The following is a 13,536-nucleotide window of genomic DNA, read 5'->3' as shown; positions in this document are numbered from 1 at the left end:
GGCAGAATTCAGTATATGAAAGCCCAAAGCAGGCAAGTCCATGCAAAAATCAATTTGGGAGCAACCCCTCAGAACCCGGAGACTTCCCAACACACATCAAGTCCAAAATTTCCTTCAGTTCACTTAACAATACTGACATACCAAAAGTGAAGGCTTCTAAATCAGTGAAGCCTTTTGGTAAGGAATCAATAACTTGGGGGCTTAGGGTGGAATAGTAAATATACAAATTAGAAGAAAATTAAAAATAACAATGGTTAATTTGGTAAGGGTTACTTGTGAAATTATGAGGAACCTTGTCTTGGTTTTGATCATGGAAACTGAAGAGAAAATGTCACATTTCTACAATCTAGGGCACAGATGTCGAACTCCGGTCCTTGAGGGCCGCAGTGGCTGCATGTTTTCATTCTAACCATCTTCTTCATTAGTGAGCCATTTTTACTGCTAATTAACTTCTTTTGCATTAGTTTTAATTAACTTGACTCAGGTCCCTTAATTAGTAGCCAAACAATAATGAGACATCAAACAAGCCAACATATGACAGAAAAAACAGAAAAATCAACAGATTTGGAAATGTCTGCTGTGGTAGAATGAGAGCGGCAACAAGCCATTGAATTAAATAACAGGCTTAATTAACAGCAAGAATCAGCTTCTCATTAAGAGACTGGTTGGAGTGAAATTGGTTGGAGTTTGAAATTCTAGTTTAGCTGGTCATCTGTTGGCTCGTTTCATGTCTCATTTCTGTTTGGCTGCCATTTAATGAAGAAACAAATCAATTCAGAGGACTGAATCCTTAAAAACAGGGCTACTGAAATGAAGGGAAAAGGAGTTAATTAGCAGTAAAAACTACTCACTGATTAGGAAACGGGTTAGAATGAAAACCTGTAGCCACTGCGGTACTCTAGGCCCGGAGTTCGACACCCCTGATCTCGGGGGGGAAAAATTAATTAGGCAAAGAACAGAAAATATAACAAGCAGCCAAGGTATGATGAACCATAAAATTCCACATGGTACAACAAAAGAGAATCCAATTCTTCTGAAGTGTTAGCGATGACAGTCCTGTGCCCCTCATCCAACACATTTAGGTGAGAAATCTTTGAATATGATAGGCGAGCTTCTAAATATGAAATCAATTGACAGGACATACATACTAACTAATCCACTAGCAAAAGAAATTATGGCATCATGAAGGAATCCCTTGATGGAAAGCCAGACAAAAGCTCGGTTACGGGCAGGTCCATTATTAATTAAGATAAAAAACTTAAATGAGTTTATATACTCTTAAAACTGACAATACAACAGTTAGTTACATAGGGTGCCATTAATCAAGAAATAAAAATAACACAGGACTGGGACATGTTATGAATTAAATGAAATGAGTCAAATAAACTAAGATCAGCAGTGACTTCGCTGAGAATTTGGGTGAAAGGCAGAACATGGTGCATATCTATATTCTACTGACCTTTATTTGTCCCCAGGGGGGAATCTGCCTGTTACAGCATTATCAGTATTAGCACTAATAATTAAATCACAGCTATGAACGTTAATTGGTCATATAATGATATAATGAACTTTGAAATGGCATGGGAACACAAATTGCAATTAAAACAATTTTCCCCTCCAGTTTCAGACAGAAGGGGATATGAGCTGCCTGGAGAACCACACATCTGATACCATGCTTTAAAACTGTACAGTGTGCCTCACATGAATGACAACCCAACCCCTTTTATAATGATTGAAGAGGTAGAAACCACGGATATAATTTAGAGGCCGTTAACAAAATACAATCATATGAAAAAGTTTGGGAACCCCTCTTAATTCTTTGGATTTTTGTTTATCATTGGCACAGCTTTCAAAGTAGCAACTTCCTTTTAATATATGACATGCCTTATGGAAACAGTAGTATTTCAGCAGTGACATTAAGTTTATTGGATTAACAGAATATATGCATCATAACAAAATTAAACAGGTGCATAAATTTGGGAACCCCAACAGAGATTACATCAGTACTTAGTTGAGCCTCCTTTTGCAAATATAACAGCCACTAGACGCCTCCTATAGCCTTTGATGAGTGTCTGGATTCTGGATGGAAGTATTTTTGACCATTCTTCCATACAAAATCTCTCCAGTTCAGTTAAATTTGATGGCTGCCGAGCATGGACAGCCTGCTTCAAATCATCCCATAGATTTTTGATGATATTCAAGTCAGAGGGACTGGGACTGTGTTTTGGGTCATTGTCTTGGAATATCCAACCCCTGAGTACCTTCAACTTTGTGACTGATGCTTGAACATTATCCAGAAGAATTTGTTGATACTGGGTTGAATTCATCCGACCCTCAGCTTTAACAAGGGCCCCAGTCCCTGAACTAGCCACACAGCATGATGGAACCTCCACCAAATTTAACAGTAGGTAGCAGGTGTTTTTCTTGGAATGTGGTGTTGTTCTTCCGCCATGCAAAGCGCTTTTTGTTATGACCAAATAATTTTTGTCTCATCAGTCCAAAGCATTTCGTTCCAAAATTAATCTGGCTTGTCTAAATTAGCATTTGCATACAACAAGCGATTGTGTGTGGCGTGAGTGCAGAAAGGGCTTCTTTCTCATCACCCTGCCATACAGATGTTCTTTGTGCAAATTGCACTGAATTGTAGAACGATGTACAGATACATCATTTGCAGCAAGATGTTCTTGAAGGTCATTGGAGGTGATCTGTGGGTTGTCTGTAACCACTCTCACAATCCTGCGCATATGCCGCTCCAGTATTTTTCTTGGCCTGCCAGACCTGGGTTTAACAGCAACTGTGCCTGTGGCCTTCCATTTCCTGATTACATTCCTTACAGTTGAAACTGACAGTTTAAACCTCAGATAGCTTTTTGTAGCCTTCCCCTAAACCATGATATTGAACAATCTTGAAAGTTGCTTTGAGGATCCCATGCTGTCACACTTCAGAGGAGAGTCAAAGGGAAGCACGACTTGCAATTGACCACCTTGCAAATACCAGTCTAGATTTAACGAGCTAATCCAACCAATTTGGTGTTGCAAGTAATCAGTATTGAGCAGTTACATGCATTCAAATCAGCAAAATTACAGGGTACCCAAATTTTTGCACAGCCAGTTTTTCACATTTGATTTAACTTCATACAACTAAATACTGCTTCACTAAAAATTTTTGTTCGGAAAACACCCCAGTACTCAGATCTTCCTAGGAAATGAAAGACATACCACTGTTATGTTTTTTGTTGAAAGCAGAGTAAATTATTATGCAGGCTGAGAGGGGTTCCCAAACTTTTTCATATGACTGTACCTCGGCTTAGTAAGTTGTTTGTTGCAAAATGATAATGTCCATCTTCTTTCTGAGTATCTTTCACTTAAACACATTGTCAAGCTCTTCTAAGTAGCGATAGAAGGGGGGTGGTGTAGACTGTGCTCAGTTCAGTCTAAAAGTGAAAATACCTTTTGGCCAGAGACTAATAAGCATACAGTATTACATAAGCTTAAATACTCATTATGTAGACATTGACCCAATAAGAAAAATGTAACACAGGATTTGCAAAGTGGGAGTGATAAAATTAATAATAAAAGGACATTTCTTGGAAATACAGCATACAGTATATATTTCTGGCCTTTTGTTTTGAAAACACACAAACTGACTGTTAAATATGACTAACTAAATAATTTTCATTTTCACTGTAACATATTATTCTCAAACCTGTTTAATCCAATTCAGGGTGTTGGAGCGCTCAAGCTTATCTTGACAGCATTGAAATGAGGCAGGAAGCAGCAGTGGAAAAGGATGCCAGTCTGTTACAGGCTGCAATCATAAACACACAAAACATACGCATACGTGCACACACATACTCTTCCAGAAAACCAATTTCCAATTAACTAAAACTGAAGTAGCCAGAGAAAACCCCACATAAATAGAAGTATGCACAAATCACAGCACTAACTGCTGCCCCATCCTTCAGCTATTTTAGCCCTGCATTAAATAGATTTTATTTGTATTTTTATGCTCACCAGTGACAGAAGAGTTGCCCAAAGCTAGGTGTGGTGCTTCATGCTCTTTCAGGTTCTTTGTTTCTGTATTGGAAGATTGTAGCAGACAATCTTCTCTACTTTCCTCTAAAGAATTCTTAGCAGCAGCGAAAGGATTCATAGAGATGGATTCATTTTGACAAATGGGAGCAACCTGGAAAATAGAATCTGAAGCGTCTGTTCTTTCAACATCTAGCAGTGACACTGTTAAAGGAGCCATATTTCCTGAAACAGAATCTTCTAAAATCAGAGAATCAAAGATATTCTCTGAATTTTCTGTGTCAGACGATTTTACACCATGTGCTGGTATTAAAGGACCAAACTCCTCTTCCGACTTATCCAATTTAGTGACTTCTGTCTTCAAGGTTGGTATATTAATGAATTTCTTATGAGTGAAGAGTGGTATTTCTTTATGTGCTTCAGGTGTTTCTGGAAGGATGCTATTCAGCCGTTTTTGATCATCCGATAGGTCATTCAGGTTTGGCTCAGAAGAGATAGCATTATCTTCCTGAAAATACAGTTTATCTGCAGTTTTGTTGCTTTCTGAAGATCTATCAGTATTGTACTCTTCTTCAGTGCTCCATTCAGAATGGCTGTGTATGTCATCTACTAGACAACCCCAAGTAGTTTCATCGAGCCATTGGTTAGGGTAGAATTTCATATCCTTAAGACCAGTGTCATTTTCTTCTTTGTACTCATGTTGTGCATCAGTGTACAGTGTTTTCTGGTATACAGGTTTGCTGCTGTATTGGCATTGTTCTTTACCCGTGTTATCATTATGTTCTCCAACATATATGTTACATTCTTCATTTTGCCAATCACAGGTACCAAAGATGCTTTTTTCTTGTTCTCTGGTCTTTGCCACAATCTTTAAGATTTCCACTTGTTCATCTCTTAACAAATTTAATGATGCACTAGTGTTATCATCAACTTGATCTGGGTTGTTACTACAAAGTGTATGATTTATATCAATCTGATTCTTCTCTATAAAGTCCATTTCATTGCTTCTACTTTGAGAGTTCACCTTACTGTAATGAAATCTCTGGTCTTGGCAGTAAGGCTTTTTCATATCTCCAACATCATGAAAGTAGTCCAATGTTTGCCCAAAGTTTTCCAATCTATATAGAGCAAGAAGATCCTCCAGTGGCTGATAGCTCAATGTCTGTTGTAGTATAGCTGGCTGTTGCAGATTTTTATGGTACATCTCCAAGTGATGTACTCTTTCTTCTAGCTGAATAGTACTATTTACACTTGAGTCGAAGAAATGATCACTGCTTACTGAACCATTATCATAATTTGTCTTCCTTAAAATATTTTGTTTCCAGACTGGCAATAAATGTTGATTATGAAAGTGGGGCTCCTTAATTGTTACTGAAGGATTTGCATCAATGCTAGATTTAAAATCATTGTTTTTCACTGACAGATCAATACAATTCTGAGAATTGTCTTTATCACTTTGTTTTGAAAGTATATCCTGATGTCCTTCACCTCTAAATTTTCCTTTCATGGGAGATGCATGTTCCATCCAGGCTTCTTTAGCACTCCGACAAAATTTCGAGGGAAGAGATGATTTGGGTGTTGAGGAGAGAACAACATTACTTGATTGAAATGAATTGTATGTGGGTTGGAAGTATGACTGGCTGGGGAATGTTATTCCATTTTCTTTTCTCAACTTTACTTTTTTATTGCAAATTCTTTCCTTGCAGCTATTTTTGCAGTGTTTTGGAGAAGTGGCTCTCACAACTTTACTTTTTTTGAAAGACGAAACAGATGAAGACTTGATTCCTCTTTTTAGCTCCTTAACTCTTTGTAAAAACAAAATATGAAATAAATGTGTTTAATCTTTATTTTAAACTGCTTAGAAAAAGCCTGCAGAGAAACAGTAGCACTCACCGGTCTGCATAACGCAATGTGTTGAGTGTATGTTCAGTTGATACATGGCTTGGGGAGACATTAGCGATCATACACGTTTTTGAATTTCCAATAAAAGAATCTTTCAGTACCTATAGAAAAAAGGATAAAAATAAATATATTTCAAAAAAGTATACAAAACATTCATTTCTATAATAGTATACCTGCCTATACTTTCTAATCAACATAGCACCAGAAATAAGCATTATTTCAATTATATTATAAAAATTGATCATGCTTTACTTAGCATTACTCATTAATCTCTGAATACACATGGTCAGAGAATTTCCTAAATCCTAAGTCCTGCCTAAATCTGCCAAAAAGGTTACTATTTCACCCATTATGGGCAACAATATTTATTATTTTTTAATCCATTGTATTGTCTTCAGGATGCAGGATAAAATATAAGTAGATCTGTAGGAAGCTGCATTATGTATTGCCCATGTACTATGCATATCTTTTCCTGTGTCTTTGTTGTTATTCCTTTAAGTTCAACTGGATTGGATTAGTAACTGGGATGAAATCTCTTTAAAGACAAACATATGTTTTCTGTGTCTATAAGATACACAGAAACTGATTAGCAACAACAAAGTTTATTTCCTAGAGTGGCCTGTTAGAGGCCACACCTCAATCCAATTGAGAATTTGTGAACAACGTTTTTCAAATCCAGTCAATCAAGATCCCTTGCAACCTGAAAGACCTTGAGTAGTTTTGCAAAGAAATATGTGGAAATGCTACAGTGTCCAAATGTGTAAAGCTGATAGAGACCCGTGGACACAGACTCAATGCTGTAGTCGCTGTAAAAGGTGCATCTAATAAATACGGACTTCAAAGGCATGCATACGTATGCAATCGATCATTTTGTGTGTTACATTAGACCTGTTTTCACTTTGACATTAAAGAATCTTTTTCTGGTGATCAATTTAGAAAAAAACAAATTAAATCCACTGCATCTAGTAAAAGAAGGGGTAAAATACTTTTTATAGGTACTTCATGTAACTAATAGACATTAACGAGTTTGAACTTTAGACGCATCTCATATGTTTTGTATATGTTGTTACTTTGCCATTGCTTTATTATTGATATTTTGGTTAATATAACATTGCCTTTTGTGTTCTGATGCTTCTATTATTTTTTTGTGCAATTACAGGTGTCAGCAGAGGGACTGATCAAACATTTACCTAATTTTCATACTTTTCCTAAAACCCTTTGGTGCCAAAGTATCATGATGAGGCTTTTTAAAAAAAAAAAAAAAAAAGGCTAAGGAGAAATTATTATAAAGGATCAAAAACTGACTTCTTTTTGGAAAGAAGGAGAGATGGATGGATAGATCTAACACCTTCATTAAGTTTGTGGAAGACACACATAGATCGATTTATCTTTATGGTCACAATGAATTTTGTACTTAATTTCTAACGATGCTGAAAATAAATAACATTCTCCGGCAATGCCATGTTGTTTTGCTATTGGGTCCTGCCATTTTAAGAGTTACTTGTTGACAGTTGCTATGCCATTGCCAGTCAAGGTCACCATATGTGTGCCACATGTGTCATCACTGTGACGATAGTACAAAGCTCAAACTGTGCACTTCCTGGTGTTTAAGATCGTGGATATTCCCGAAAAATCTTTGTGTTGTTTATGGTTATTGAATTCCAGGTTACAAATATATTTGCCTGGCTTTTTTAAGATTAATTGAAAACTTACAATATGGTTCTACTTGTGTAATTTTTATTTTTGGTAATTGATCTTTAAGTAAACAGTGCTCAGGACAGGTATCAAGAATCATAATCAATTAAAGGTGCAGTAACTATTTGCCTTTCTGGTTCTAACCTTGGCTCAAAATTTTTGACTTAGCAACATCTCCTGATTCCAAGTTTCAATCAAAGCTGTCAAAACACCCATGCAGTTAGTTACATAATTGGAGACTTGTATGCGGAAATCTTTCATCCTGTGTAAGTCACTCTTTAGTCATTATCACAAAATTTTATTTTTTTAATTTTTTTTTTTTTTCTTACCCCACACAAATTTCCAGAGTTGTCTACTGTGGAAGAAGATGTATATTCAGCACTGGGGCTTTACATCATGGTCAGAAATCTGTGATAGGGTAAGAGAGGTATGTTTGTGGCAGTTTCAATACTTTTCCACAGATCGAGAATGGGGAAAATCAACATTCTTGACTAATCTGTACAAGCGAGGGAAATATTTTGAGGAACAGATGAATGATGAGATTGCTGCTATAAATTGTCACTGTGAGGTTACCTATGTGTAACTTGATTTAAGATTTGATAACCATAATAGTGATGCAAGAAACCAGAGGGACCATTACTGAAAGTTTGCATCACAGAAAAGAATTACTGAATTTTGGGCACCGTCATCCTACAATGCAAAACCTACAATTGCATATATTGCAATGTATTCCTATACCACAGTCCTTGACACAGGAATTTCATCTCAACTTCCTGATGTTTAGGGACTTGTACACTATGGACAATATTTTCAATTTTAAGGAACAGGAGGTGCATTCTTGAATTTACAGCCCATGAGGAACAGTGAGCTAATGGAGGTGCTATGGGCCACCCTGCAAAGTCCAGCAGAGAGTTGATGGTCAGTGGCCAGACAACATGTTAGAGACCAGAACTCCAAAAAGGCCTTAGATGAAGGTAATATTCAGTAATGAATGACAAATTTGCATTGGCCAAGGATATAATGCTGGTACGTTTTATATGAAACATATAAAGATGGCTGCCAGAAGAAAGCAAGAAAATTTCCATAATCATTGATGACATGTCAGGTAAAGGACCAGAGGTGATGGTATTCATTACCTCTACAGTAAATGCACAGCTGTACACTGAAATTTGACACTTTTTTCATTCTATCAATCAAAAGTAGGTTAGACGCAGAAAAGGCATTTGACATGATCGAATGGAATTACCTTTTCACTGCATTGGAGAAATTTGGGTTTGGCCCGAATATTTGTGCTTGGATTAAACTACTGTATACCAGTCCAGAAGCTTCAGTTTGTATTAATAAAATTTGCTCAGACTACTTTAAACTAGAACGTGGTACCAGACAAGGATGTCCCTTGTCGCCACTGTTGTTTGCAATCGCTATTGAACCACTGGCGGTTCACTGCCGAAATTCTCATCAGATAAAGGGGATTGTCAGAGAAGGACTGGAACAGAAAATTTCTTTATATGCAGATGATATGCAGATGATATGGTCTTATATATATATCGGACCCAGAAAACACTGTCCCTGCTGTTTTAACAGCACTAACAGAATTTCAAAAGATATCTGGTCTTAGAATTAATCTGAATAAAAGTATACTCTTTCCAGTGAACTCACAAGCATATAATAATAAATTAGACACCCTACCTTTTACCATAGCAGATCAGTTTAAATACCTAGGGGTAAATATCACAAGTAAACATAAAGCTCTTTATCAACAAAATTTTGGCGTCTGTATGGAAAAAATTAAGCAAGACTTGCATAGATGGTCAACCCTTCATCTCACTCTAGCCGGAAGAATTAACATCGTTAAGATGAATATCCTTCCTAAACTTCTCTTTTTATTTCAAAACATTTCAATATATATCAATAAATCGTTTTTTAAACAGTTAGATTCAATAATAACCTCATTCATTTGGAACTCAAAACACCCACGTATCCGAAGAGCGACCCTACAAAGACCTCAGGCAGAAGGTGGCATGGCTTTACCTAATTTTCAGTTTTATTACTGGGCAGCAAACATACAAGCCATAAAAACCTGGACACAAATAAATGCACATACACAGGCTTGGTCTGCAATAGAAGTAAAATCCTGTAGTACTTCTTTATATTCCCTGCTCTGCTCTCCAATAAATGAAAGTTATCGCAAATATACTAATAACCCAATTGTGCTTTACTCACTCAGAATATGGAACCAAATTAGGAAGCATTTTAAGATGGAAAACCTTTTATCAGTGGCACCTCTGCAAGGGAACCACCTCTTTCAACCTTCGCAAGTATATCCAGTTTTTAATACCTGGAAAAGTTTTGGGATTAAAATGCTCAGAGATCTTTATATAGACAACATATTTACATCTTTTGAACAATTACGTTCAAAATTTAACTTCCCAGCTACACATTTCTTTTACTATCTTCAAATTAGAAATTTTGTTAAACAGAAATTGCCCGATTTCCCCCACCTTGCACCCTCCACAATGCTGGAAAAAATACTGCTCAATTCCGAGGAAACAAACACTATTTCCGCAATATATAAAATCTTATTAGAGTCCCTACCTTTCAAAGATCCAAGAGGACATTGGGAAGAAGATCTCTTAATCAATATATCAGAAAAGGAGTGGAAGGTAGCAAAGCAGAGAATTCACTCGAGTTCTATATGCGCAAAGCATAGAATTATTCAACTAAAAATTATATATCGAGCTCATCTGTCTCGCTTAAAACTGTCCAAAATGTTTCCAGGCCAGGATCCAACCTGCGAGCGCTGCAACCAAGCTCCTGCCTCACTGGGTCACATGTTCTGGGCCTGCACCAAACTAACATCATTTTGGACAAAAATTTTTAAGTGCCTCTCAGACAGCCTTAGTATCACAATCCCTCCTAACCCACTAACAGCTGTGTTTGGTGTCCTTCCAGATGGACTTGAATTGGAGAAGGACAAACAAACGGTGATTGCATTCACTACACTCTTGGCACGCAGACTTATTTTGTTAAATTGGAAGAATCCTAATTCTCCTCTGATAAGTCAGTGGGAAACTGATGTTTTATATTATTTGAAATTGGAAAAAATCAAATTTTCAGTTAGAGGATCTGTACAAAATTTTTTCAAAACTTGGCAGGATTTAATCAATATTATTTTCGAATAAGAGAATTAACTATTATTGCATTTAACTCCCTTCTCCATCTCTTATTTATATAGATATTTACTTCTCCCCTTCTTTTGTCTAATGTTGCCTTATTAAAAAGCTTAAAGCAATTTTCCTTTAGCTAAGCTCTCCTTCTCAGGGGTGGGGTTTGATTTGTCTTCAAATTTGTTGGGTTATAAATTGATCTGTTTGTATGGAATGATTACAATGAAAATTAATAAAATAAAAATTAAAAAAAAAAAAAAGTAGGTTTGGTGACATAGTAATTTTTTAGGATGATAATGCTTATTGCCATAGAGCAAAGAGCATTAAAACTTTTCTTCAGGAAAGGCATATCAACTCAGTGACTTGGCCAGCAAACAGTCCTGATCTCAATCAGATTGAAAATGTATGGTGGAAATTGAACACAAATGGTCAATGACAAGGCTCCATCCTGCAAAGCTGATCTGTCATCTGCTGGACAAGAAAGATGGAACCTGACTGATGAATATTTTTTCCAAGTCCATTACTCAAAGAATTCAAGCTGTTATAAAAGCCAGAGGAGGGGCAACAGAGTACTAGTTGTAATTTTTTGGGTTAAAGATTCCATAATTGTTTCCACTACTTGGTATGAACAAAAAAATCTGCCACAAATTGCAACAATTTCCTTTAATTTTTTTGAGAGGTATGCTTTTTTTTTTTTTGCCAGAATGTTCAGCTGTTAAATAAAACAGTTTTGTGTCATATCTGGGATTTGTTTTTCTGCAACAAAGTAAAACAGAAAAAATAAGCATCCTCCAAGTGTAGTGATTCCACAATTTTTCCAGGGTTTGTATTGAAATGGAGAACATTTAACAACAGACCTGTAAAGTACTGACAGTAATGCACAGTAGGTCGCAATCTGGGTAATGCAACTAGCCTGGCTCCACTTGGGATGTGACGCATGACATCTTAAGATTAGATTCAACTTTATTGTCATTGTACAGTTACAATGAAATGCAGTTTAACATCTAACCAGAAAGTGCAAATAGTAGATGAATAGATATAATACTAGCAAAATACCCGCGCTTCGCATCGGCGAAGTACTGCTTTAAAATTTTTATTAAGAAGAAAAGTAAACCTTTTTAAACTGAGGGAAAATATACCAATAATTATTTATTAAGGATCTCTTTGTATACCACGTTGTCAGTTCGGCCCACCGGTTGTAATATGACCAAGCTGTGCGCCGAGCTTACTCTTTAGCATGCAACGTATAGTTGGCCATGGAAAAGTAATCTTGCCTCAAATCAATGCCAGCCTTTTGTAGGGTCTGTCCCTGAGACTTATTGTCATTGCGAAGCAGAGCCTTACTGGAAATTGGAGGCGTTTGAATTGAAATGGGTTTCATTGATAACTTCGCGTCCAGCTTTTGAGAGTTTAAACATTCGTAAACATCAAAGTGTCCACTACTCAAATCGTCACCTGTGAATCTAAGATATTTAAGAGGCATTGGCGGTTGTCGAAAGGTGTAAAATATTTGCCCATTTTGGTACACTTGAAAGCGACAACCGAACAATTCAGCAGCAGCCATCAACTCACATGCAGAACCATGGGTGAAGGGCTTAAGCATTTCACTCTTATAGGGCTCCTGTGTAGTATAATTATCTCCTGTACCGTCATCAGTCTACACCTTGAACCTGTTCCAGTCATTCAATACATAAGACACAATGTTCCACCGGATATCAACAGTGAGCCTGATATGGCCGTGCAATATGTAACACAGAGAATGGAAAAGGCAGTCGCCATCTCCTGGCATGGAAACCACTCGGTAAGTGACAGTTCTTTGATCGATGGTGATCACTTCAATAGACATGTTAATGGGGGTACGGTTGGAACGATAAAGGAAATGGGTACCTGAACAATGTAAACTAAGTCTAAAATACCTACACAATAACAATAATCGTAATAAACAAACAATAAAACAGCGGAGAAGCCGTGGATTAAATAAAAAGGCTGCAGTTATCAGCAGGGAGACATGAATACCATGGCGACACAAGGAAGGGAATGAAGAGACCGGAGCGACGGACGGCCTTTTACAGGCAGGCAGCCAACTACGTGGGAGGCATGGGGATGGGGGACCCAACGCCGCCTCACATGGCGACCGAGCTGCAGGCTATGGACGTATATATGTACGTAAGTAGGATTCAGTTAGTGTTGGGAACCCGCGTACCAAATTTCTTGAAGATGGGCTAATAAGTAACAAAGACCATTGGAAAGTTCAATATGGCGGCTGACAGTGGCGTCATACCACTGAAATCAGTATGTACATCGGTTTCGGTTAGCACAGGGAAGCCGCCTACCAAATTTCATGAAGATGGGGCCATAAATAAAGTTTAACATGGTGGACGTTGTCGACCGTTATGACCTTTACGTGTAGAATTTCGAAATGAAACCTGCTTAACTTTTGTAAGTAAGCTGTAAGGAATGAGCCTGCCAAATTTCAGCCTTCTACCTAAACGGGAAGTTGGAGAATTAGTGATGAGTGAGTCAGTGAGGGCTTTGCATTTTATTAGTATAGATTTGAATTTACAGATAGTAGTATATCTAAGGAAGAGTATACAGATATTAATACTGATGAGTAAGTACAGGAACATGAATAAATAAATGAATAAATATAGATACGAAATACTTTTATGTACAGAATAAATATATGTAAACAGGTAAAGGTACAGTCAGAACTAATTGATATTTAAAAAGGCCAGCTATTA

The 13,536-nt window shown here is 37.0% G+C and overlaps 2 protein-coding genes across 2 annotated transcripts in view; both read right to left on the bottom strand.

Annotated features, from left to right (window-relative positions):
• Positions 1–13,536, bottom strand: part of LOC127528849 (uncharacterized) — a 479,443-nt gene that overhangs the window by 158,217 nt on the left and 307,690 nt on the right. The gene's annotated exons all lie outside the window — the stretch shown is intronic.
• LOC114644974 (kinesin-like protein KIF24) overlaps positions 1–13,536 on the bottom strand; it is a 109,276-nt gene that overhangs the window by 52,148 nt on the left and 43,592 nt on the right. Inside the window, exons 10-11 of the mRNA XM_028792943.2 lie at positions 5,925–6,034; positions 4,014–5,836 (exon numbers count right to left, since the gene is read on the bottom strand). Of these exons, the coding sequence (XP_028648776.2) occupies positions 4,014–5,836; positions 5,925–6,034 (1,933 nt within the window). The remainder of the gene's footprint in view (positions 1–4,013; positions 5,837–5,924; positions 6,035–13,536) is intronic.

The sequence above is a fragment of the Erpetoichthys calabaricus genome, chromosome 7, assembly GCF_900747795.2.
Source record: "Erpetoichthys calabaricus chromosome 7, fErpCal1.3, whole genome shotgun sequence".
Lineage (NCBI taxonomy): Eukaryota > Metazoa > Chordata > Cladistia > Polypteriformes > Polypteridae > Erpetoichthys > Erpetoichthys calabaricus.
The sequence above is the reverse complement of the archived record's forward strand: the minus strand, read 5'-3'. Positions and strand labels throughout refer to the sequence as shown.